Below are 9991 nucleotides of genomic sequence, written 5' to 3' on the forward strand. Positions count from 1 at the left end.
CGTTTTCTTTTTCAACTAAATTTAACCTCTCGACAAGAGGGTCGGTTGGAATTTTCGGTTCACATACCTCCTAGATAAAAATATCTATGTCAACTTGATGGGCATAATTTGTCATAAACACGAAATGCAGCAAATAATTATAAAAGAGGATATACCGCATCCGAATCATAAACCGGATGAGGGCCGACGGGGATGGATATCAAAACCATGCCACTATGTATAACAAACAACGTACGGGTAAGAAAATTATACAAGTAACTATATATCTAAATCACACGAACATGATCTTTTTATATATAAAAAATATAATAATAAGAGGCTCACCAAGGTGGTGCCGGCGGTGGGATGGTGCGGGCGATCGACGGTGGTTAGGACGGGGACGAGAAGGCACTAAGTAAACCACGCCTACATATGCGAACTAGGAGTTAATTTGACCTCAAATTGATATAAATCAAATAAACTACCACACATAATTACTCCCAAACTAAAACCCACAAATCACTATACTTATAGAGCATTGCAAGAGCTAATCTAGCAATGAGAGATGAAAAAACAAAGTTGCTAACCTTTGTGATCACTTGGATGAATGGGGGGCCTTCAAATTTTGACAAATTTTGGGCAAAATGAAGGATGAGCTCGAGCTTTAGGGAAGAACTGAGAGCAGAGGAAAATAGGAAGAACAGAGAGCTCGATCGTGGGCTGGACGAAGGGTTTATATAGGAAAACCTTTAGTCCCGGTTCATGACACAAATCGGAACTAAATGTGATCTTCTAGTACCGGTTCGTGTCACGAACCGAGACTAAAGGGACTGGTGGGGCCCCATCCTGCCACCACCTCTTTAGTCCCAGTTCGGAGCATGAACCGGTACTAAAGGTTCAACATGAACCGAGACTAATGATGACCGCCTGCCTAGCCGTTGGAATCCGTTTATAATCTGGGACTAATGTATCTCACGTAAAGTAGTTTTTCTACTAGTGCATGATACCACTTATGTTATCGCCACTATGGCCAGCCATATAGTGGCCATGCATGCATGCACTAAAATTAATCCAAATTAATGCATCCGTTTAATTTGGATAGTTTTGTAAAGTATGCGATACATTCCCACTCATACTTGCCTTGTTTGATGAGACTTCAAATTGAAGCCCTGTAAATCGAAATGGAAGGAATATACTCCCTGTCTCCCTCCGTCCTTTAAAAAGTGTACTTCCAAATTTGTTGGAAAGTTAAAAAAATGTTTAGCCGTGTTTATACAATAATACATCAACAATTATGCCATCAAATTAGTAGTTTAAGTCCCGGTGTCCGCATTTATTATGGATTTATTTCAGGATTTTCGGTGATCCGCGTTCAGTGGGAGGAGACGTTCCCGTCGACTACAAGGCGCCCACGATGACTTCGTAAAATCTCAAGATGATATGCCGGCTCAGTCTATCGAAGGTGCTCATGAGGGTATGTGTGTGTGGGTTCATAGGGGTAAGTGTATGCGTGTTTATATGAGCGTCTGCGTTTGTACTGTGTTCAAAAAAAATTTAGTAGTATTAGATTCATGGTAAAATATATGTTCATCATATAACTATTTCGTTTCACAAACATTGATATATTTTTGTACAAACTTAATTAAGCTTTAGAATAATTTAGCCCTCCAACAAAGTTGAAAATCCACTCTTTTAAAGACGAAGGGAGTAGGTGGCTCGGAACGATGAATGTCCGACAAGAGTAGTGTCGTTGAATGTGCTAGTTTCACCAGCCACCCTCGAATAGAAGTTCCTCAACTAGTGCAACCACTCTGGAACGAACCACATCATTTTACTGAAATCAAGCGTAAAGCAACTAGTAAACCTTTTTCAATGCAATGGTGTTTAGATAAGGTGCTAAGTGCATTAAATGGCTTAGCAATTAAAGTCTCTAATGCATAGGTGCTTAGATTTTTTTTTTGCTAAGCTTGCTTCATTTAATTAGCTATAGACTTAAAATTATCTTTTCATTTAGATACACACGCTTAACACCGTTTCTTTTTGGATCATCAGACTAGTCCTTTTCTTCTTAATTAACTTGCCACATTAGACTTTATGTCTATGTGACAGGCTTAACACTTGTATATTATGGAGCATTAGGAGAGGCCATACACACACACACACACACTCTACAACATTTAATGCAGTCAACAAAATCGCCTCGTTACCAACAAAAATAACGCATCCCATGAAAAAAGTAACTTATCTTGATAATGTGAGGTTTGATTTCCACTTAAAAGAAGTGATGTTTGAGTGTTTGACCCTATAGTAACCGGGTTGTAGCCGTATAACCACTTCCACTAGTACTACCCCCAACCTAGTTGCTACTATCTTCGTACGGGTTTATTGGTCCCCTTCGCACTTTCTGTCCAACTTTGATTATAGATTTAACTAACAAATAATTAGATGTATGTCACAAAATATTGTTGGATTCATATTTGAAAGAGATTTTCAGTGATGTTATTTTTAGGGTATATAACTTATTTTTTATAGTTAAATCAAAGGTCAAAATTTTACCCAAACTACAAAGAGGACTAATAAACTAGAACGGGGATAATAGAGTAGTTGGTTACTGTGACAATTGACCTAAAAATCATCTTAGCTGGCGAACGTTTGTTGGGAGGAGTGGCATTTCGACCGATTTCGCCAGGGGGGCAACTTCCTTAGAAAAACATGATAGTTTCTTCAGAAAAAGAGGTTTTTTGTTTAAAACTGTCATTGTTTGATTTCGCAAAGCAGCTAAAACTAATAGAAAAAAGTGTTCGCTTGTCATTCCCTCCTAGTGGACCTTTGCCAGATGACATTACCATTAACCTAACCAAATATAGATAACTGTTTTTGAACGATATATCCATCATATTTTTTGGGAACATGACATATATATCATTTTTATAAGGACCAAGGGAGAGGATGCGGAGAAGTCTTGGCGTTAAAACTCGGCCTTGTGGTAGTACCCCCTCGCTAAGAACACTATTCGCAGTCGTCGCCTGTGCGCCCTCTGTAGTCTGTCCTGTATTCTGTGTACCCGTCCCGCTGCTGGTGTGAGCTTGTGGTAGTGCCCTCCCTAAGGCTGCTATTTGCCGTCGTCGCCTATCCGCCTTCTATAGTCTACATAAAAGAAATGACTGTATTTCGTGCACACATCCCGCCGCCAGTGTTCATTTTTCCCACGGCCAACAAAACCAGTCAAGCAGGAGAAGGTTGCAGCGAGCGCAGTCAGTGAGTGTACCGCTCGGCCGGCGCTGCACTAGCTAGTTGCCGGCCGATCAATGGAGGTATGCCGTGATGTCGCATCTGCCCTAGCCAAGCTCCACCAAGTGATCAGTGACGACAAGAAGCTGGAGACGAAGATGAGAACTGGCCTCGGAGGAATCTTACTCGATATGGTCCATTTGAATGCCTATATCGAGGAGAACTCCAAGGGGAGAGAGCAAGGGCCTGCACATGAGGCTTGGATCCTGCAGCTTCAAGACTTGGCGTACGACATCGAAGATTTCGTTGATTCCCTCTACCGGAAGCCGAAAGAGAAGTTCCCTCTCCGGGCTGTGCGGATGATCACAGCAACTGATCCCCGACCTGAGTACGGCGATGAATTCACAGCCTTCCAGGAGCGCACGGCGAGGCTGGAGGCGAACAAGCCGAGCTTCCCCGCATGTACCGGCCAGAGTGGCGCAGCTGCTCAAGCTGCGTCTGTGCTCACTGCTGGTCCATCCATGTCCCCAAACGGAGGCACCCACACTCCTTCGACTTCAAGGTTGCTGTCCAGCGACCACGGCGCATCTCCTCTTGTGGGCATCGACCGTTTCAAGCAAGATCTCGTAGATCTGCTGAAGCAAGTCGAAGGTGAGCCCAGAGAGCTGAGGGTGATCTCCATCCTGGGGGTTCGCGGCGTCGGGAAGACTGCCCTCGCAAGGGCAATCTACCAAGCCTGTGGCACTTTCGGCGACCAGGAGCCGTTCGACTGTCATGCTATGGTCATGGTACGGCCTGACGACAATGAGGCTTCCGGGAGCAATGGCGCAGCGGAGCTCTTGAGGGAGATCCTGATACAAGTTGGCAACGTTGCAGGCCAGATCTCCAATACTTCTGCTGCCGAGTTGGAAAATATTCTGCGGAAAGACCTTGAGCACAAGAGGTAATACAATTTCTCCCCACGATTTTCTATTTTGTGTCTTGATTTTTTAACGTATACTGTATTTAGTAAACGCATATATTCGCTGACCATTTACAATTTCTCCCCATAGTTTCTTAATCTAAGAACTAGACAAATTACCCTAAAAAAACAACTAGACAAATTGACGACGCAGATGGTTACTGCGGAAGCGTGCAGTCAGCTAAAAAAATTTGTGTACTATTTACAACCGAACCTCCACTTCCACGCTATAAATCCCCAAATCCATTTCATACATGAGATTGATCCGAAGGTGTCCGGACGTGTGCGAGCGGTCCGCTACGTCGGATTTGCCCACCTGAAACAGCTTCTCTTTTTTTTTCCATCCTCTCTCTTGTGGGACCAACCACCTAAACAATCATATGTTTGTGTCTTGACAATTTGGGAGACATAATTGTGTGCAAGAATAAGAATAAGCAGGTGCTCAAAGGGGACATGCCCGGACATCATTGACGCATTTGGTTGCCCACAAAATCGCAATCACGCCCGCTGTATGCAGCATCATTTTAGTGTTTGGTTGTTTGGTTACACGTAAGTATTGTTGGGCCTGCGTGACACACATCCGGGCTTGACTCTCTGAAAACGGTCGAACCGGCAGTTTCCAGCGATGCTATAGAGCACACATGGGTGACTCGCTCGGAACATGTTAGCACATAATCACCAATCCTTAATCATGCCGCCGCCTGCCTCCGTGAGCCCATCTCCGGCCTCGAGGCCTCCGCCGCAGCGCCGGGCCGCAAGTCCACCTCTGCTGGTGTTGTCGCCGCGCGGTGGCAGCCCCTTCCTCCCGAGCCTCGGCCCATCGCCGCGTGGCAGCCCCTTCGTCTCGAGCCCCACGCCGTCGCCACGCGCCACCGCCTTCACCCCGAGCCTCAGGCCTCAGCCATCTAGCAGACGCTGCGCCCGACGCCGCCGCACTCCGCCTCGAGAACTATGAGCTCCGCATCACCAACAACGACCTTGTCGGCCACTTCGCCATGCTCGGCGGCAACCAGGCCTCCGCTGTCGCACTGGCTGAGCAGCTCCGCGGCCTCCACCTCGGGCAGATGCAGGTGCAGGTGCAGGGCAAGGCCATGTCGTGCGCCTCCAGCCTCCACCGCTCGCTCTCCGCCGCCGAGGACACCCGCCTGCTCGACCCGCTCTGCCTCGGCTCTCACGTCGCCCACGCGCTCAGCGCGCTCTACCTCGGCTCCCATGTTGCCGCGCGCCTCGGCTGCAGCTACGTGGCCCCGGCGCTCCGAGGCAGCGCTCGTCCGGCAGCTCGACCCCCTCGCCTCTGCCATGACCGCGCTCTACACCAAGCTGGACGCGATCGCCAACCTCGAGGAGTCGGCCCACAAGCTGCGCCAGCCTGTCCTGGCTCCGCACCTCCGCGTCCTTGACCTTCTTGAGTTCGGCTCAAGGGAGACTCGACGGACGGCCCGGCTTGGCCCGCGGCGGTCTCGGTCGACGCGTTCGCCGCGAGTATCTTCCGCATCACAGCCTCCAAGTCTCCAACCTGGCCTCTGTGGCCTGGCACGTGGCCCTGGTCATGCGTGCGTCTTCCCTGGCGCAGCGATTTCCTCCTGCACCGCCCGTGCGCTTGCCTTCGCCCCGGTCCGCCTCTTGTCGTGCCTCGTCTAGTTGTTCGGGCGTCGTCTTCTTCTTCTCCTCGCCGGTGTCCCTTGCTCTTGCCTGCGCCGCGGCGAGCTCGAAGGTCACCAGTGTCAGCTCCTCTATGCTTTAGAGATGGGATGGACGCGCGCAGACGTCGTGCTCTGCTTCCGTCGTATCGCGGCAAGTTCTGAGGTGTGTGGTTTAAGTGCAGTGGTTAACTCCTAATACCCATGCATGTATGCAACCAAACGCCGGGTGCAACCAAACGCCGGGTGAAAATTGCTTTAACGCTGATAAGATCCCATATGCAGGCAATCAAACTACCTTACAACGTCGTTTTCTGCCTCGTTTTTTCTTAGCCAGGCCCTGCCCAGCCTGGCTCTTTTCCTCCTCTCAACCAGACCCTGCTCAGAAAGTAACCAAACACGTCCCACGTTATAGTTGCACATTAAATTGGATTCTTTTCACATTGAGAGAAATATATTAGTGAAGATTGAAACAATGGTTTGAACTGGTCTAATTCATAATTAATGGCTCAACAATTAAGTTAGACCCTTGCATATTCTACACAATTGAGCCAATAATTGCATTTATCTCCTTTCATCTACAATAAAAATATTTTCAACAACCCCTGATACTGGCCATAAGTCGGTCCTTTTGTTGCATCACCAGGATATTATAAGCTATAAACATGAAATATGTTATCTTTTCTAGGTAGCTAAGCACTTTACACACAAACTTATAACCTCAAACAGGGTACTCTAAGATATTGCTATGTTGCTTTTCCTTATTGAATTGTAAGAACTTAGAGTAAATGGCCGCAGCGCATGGCAAATCAAATACTTTCTCTATTAGAAAATACTTCCTTTGTAAAGAAATATAAGCGTGTTTAGATCACTAATTTAGTGATTAAAATGATTTGTCAAAGAAATAGTCTTCTCCGACAAGTATTTTGGGACATACGGACTAACTACAAGGATACAGCCAGCTGAATGGATCAGGAAGCAGAGTTTGCCCAAAATGATAACTGGTCGACGATCACATTTTCGTCCTTCCCCGCGAAACCCTGTTTTGCCGTTGGATCTCCTACTATCACGGATCTTAGCGCAATCATGTCGCCACATTGGCATCATGGAACCTTTCGCGTAGGCGCCGATCCAGTGAACAACCTCGGCTATCTCTCCCCAAAATCTCACATTCCATCTCGCCCACCCAGAGATGTGCTCCCAGTCGACCAATGTCTCCCAACGAGGTGTTGCGGCGGCAGTCGCGGATCCCAGTGATTCCGGCGTTTTCTCCATGCGTGCGGTGCGGGCGGGGGAGGGCTAGGCTCGATGCGGTGTTGGTGGCCGGGGGGCGCGGTGGTGGGGGCCGGGGCGCGCGGTGGTGGGGGCCGGGGGCGTGGTGTTGGTGGCGGGGGTTGCGCGTCTTGTTGTCGCTGTGGGGCTGCGTGTCGTGGTCGCCGGGGGATGCGCGGTGGTGGCCTACGGGGGCACGGTGGTGCTGGTCCAGCGCTAGGCGTCGCTGAGGGCATCTCCAACAGTTTGTATGTTAGCTTGTTGGTAAAATATGTCATGTCATTAACCAACACCTAACATACAACAACTCCAATGGATTGTATCTAGTTTGCCCAATAGGAAATAATAAATAATGTGCTCTCTCATTCTACATTGGAGCTTGTGCAAGGGGTGTTGGTTCATGTACTTACAACCTTGCTATCTTCCCTCATTTATTGTATGACACATTATTAAAAATTCTATGTGGCAAAGTCTACCAACAACTATCTTACAACCATTGGAGATGCCCTGACATCTCATCAGCGTATTTCCCCCATGGGTGTCGCTGTTTCTAGGCCACCGCGGCGGTGAGGAAGAGGCCTTGATGGCGCCCGTCTTTGTCTCCGTCGACGTCCGCAGGTGCCACTGTCGTCATCCCCATTGGCTACTTCCGAGCGGCGTGCAAGTGGCCACACGGGAGGAGGTCGGGCTCAACAACGGCGCGAGAGGAGGCGGGGCTCGACGAGGGCGCGGGGAGGAGGTCTGGCCCAACAACGGGCACGGGGAGGAGGCCGGTCTCAACGTCGTCGTTGAATTTATGTGTTGTGGTCATAGACACACATTTTTAGTATGCTCTCTCTGAAGCTTTTTATTAGAGTTCTTTTGTTGTTCCATTTTTTCTCAGTCGATTTGACATTTGAGTACTGCATGCTTATATCTGAGCTACGGGTAGTGAAATTTCAAATTTTAAGCAAGGGACATCGCATTTTTTCAGTTGATACATATGGCAACTTAAGAACGGTTTTGCTTTAGGCCATGGCAAGAAAAAGACTTCTTTCATAAATCTGGCGATGACCATGTGATATATTCTTACAAACATAAATTGCCATGGCTATATTTCCATGTCTAATTTCATACGATGTTCTTAAGTTGCCATGGCATTTTTCAATGAACATGGCAAATCAACATTCTGAAAATTATTTTTCATAAGACTATATCATGGCAATTGTGTTTCTAATTACGGTGTCATTTTTGTGATCTTATTGATATACTATGATAATTATATTATGACATACCCATGGCAAATGTGTCATATTAATATATTAGGATATACCCATCGCGAATGTGTTGTATTTGTTTTTCCGCAGCATTTTTATTGAAGATAACATGGCAAATTTGTTGAAGGCCTAAATATTGGCAAAGCTATATACAATTTTATTGGCATGTTTTCTGATAGTTTTACTAGATTATTAGTGAGGTTAATTAATTAGCCATCATAATCCTAGCTGATTTGTGTTCCCATATGCATGTGTTCAGGTACTTCATTGTAATTGACGGTTTGCAACAAGAAGAAGATTGGGACTTCCTGAGGAATGTCTTCCCTCAAAATGAGAAAAGTAGCAGGATAGTTGTGAGCACAAGTGTCCAACGTGTCGCTAAGTACTGCAGCTCCAGCACTAGTTTCGTGTACAAAATGGAAGGTCTCGACAATGAGGAGACTAAGAAACTGTTCTGGCAAGAAGTTGGAGTGCCGAATGCTGCCGATTCGTTGAAACAACTTGCACAAGGCATCTGTAACGGATGCCACGGTTTACCCCTCGCAGTGGTCAGTGCAGCCAAGTATTTGAGACCCATATGGACAGAACTGAAACAGAGTGACTGGGACCGCGAGGCTCTCGCGCTAGGTAACCGCGGATTTTTTTGTCAAAAGAGACCACCTGTACAATCGAATTGGCAAAAATGACCCCTTTTAAGACGATTTGACAAAAAAGACCCCATCGGCCGTAGCGGCAGGCGCGCCAGGCGACACGTGGCACCTGCCGCCACGGTGCAAGGCGGCAGCCCCTGCCGCCGCGGCGTCAGGCGGCCGGCTGCATGGAACGGGAATCGACTGGCGCGACGCTGTGGACCCCCGCCGGACTGTAGCAGCCCGGCCCGACCGCCTCAGGGGCTGGCGGCAGGCCTGTTCATCGGCTGGCAGCAGGCTGTAGAAGGTGGTCTCTTTGAAAAAAAATTCCCGTAGGATCCGATCTGTACCAATCCATTCGCCCTGCGCTGCGCATGTACGGCAGTACTTTGCTTGTTTAAAGAGGTGGACGTGGCATGGGCATGCATGCATGACTGAGGATTTTGCTCGTGTTAACTACTGGAGTATGTACTAGTAACTAAGCAAGGAATACAGGCCAGACGATGAATACAGTGCCAGGAAACGACGCCGATGAACAGGCCTGCAGCCAGCCCCTGAGGCGGCCGGGCCAGGCAGCTACAGTCCTGCCGCCAGCCCCTCAGGCGGCAGGGGTCCACAGTGGCAGCCCGTTCCGTCCCGCCAGCCGATTTCCGTTCCATGCAGCCGGCCGCCTGACGCCGCAGCGGCAGGGGCTGCCGCCTCGCACCGTGGCGGCAGGTGCCACGTGTCGCCTGGCGCGTCTGCCGCCACGGCTGAGGGGGTCTTTTTTGTCAAATCATCTCAGAAGGGGTCTTTTCTGGCAATTCGATTACGCGGGTGGTCTCTTTCGACAAAAAATGGGTAACCGCGTAACAGGCCAGGGCGAGCAACCTGCCTTTGCAGAACTGAAAAAAATCCTCGTGGAATGCTTCGACGGCCTAACCTGCCACCGTGTCAAGACTTGCTTGTTGTCTGTTACAATGTTCCCCAAGGGTCACCCCATCAAGAGGAAAAGCTTGTTCCGGCGGTGGATAGCTGAAGGCT

General features: G+C 48.3%; 1 protein-coding gene across 3 annotated transcripts; it reads left to right on the forward strand.

Moving 5' to 3' along the window:
* The first annotated feature begins 3139 nt into the window (after positions 1-3139).
* LOC123102384 (disease resistance protein RGA4) lies at positions 3140-9487 on the forward strand. 3 transcript variants are annotated; one of them, XM_044523720.1, is made up of 2 exons: positions 3140-4153; positions 8599-9487. In XM_044523720.1, the coding sequence occupies exons 1-2, from the start codon at positions 3288-3290 to the stop codon at positions 9023-9025; spliced, it is 1293 nt and encodes a 430-aa protein (XP_044379655.1). In that variant the 5' UTR covers positions 3140-3287; the 3' UTR covers positions 9026-9487. The 3 variants fall into 3 exon arrangements, with proteins under 3 accessions (XP_044379655.1, XP_044379656.1, XP_044379657.1); XM_044523721.1 differs by lacking the exon at positions 8599-9487 and adding an exon at positions 7606-8055; XM_044523722.1 differs by lacking the exon at positions 8599-9487 and adding an exon at positions 7638-8055.
* Positions 9488-9991: the final 504 nt, after the last annotated feature.

This window comes from Triticum aestivum, chromosome 5A (genome assembly GCF_018294505.1).
Source record: "Triticum aestivum cultivar Chinese Spring chromosome 5A, IWGSC CS RefSeq v2.1, whole genome shotgun sequence".
Lineage (NCBI taxonomy): Eukaryota > Viridiplantae > Streptophyta > Magnoliopsida > Poales > Poaceae > Triticum > Triticum aestivum.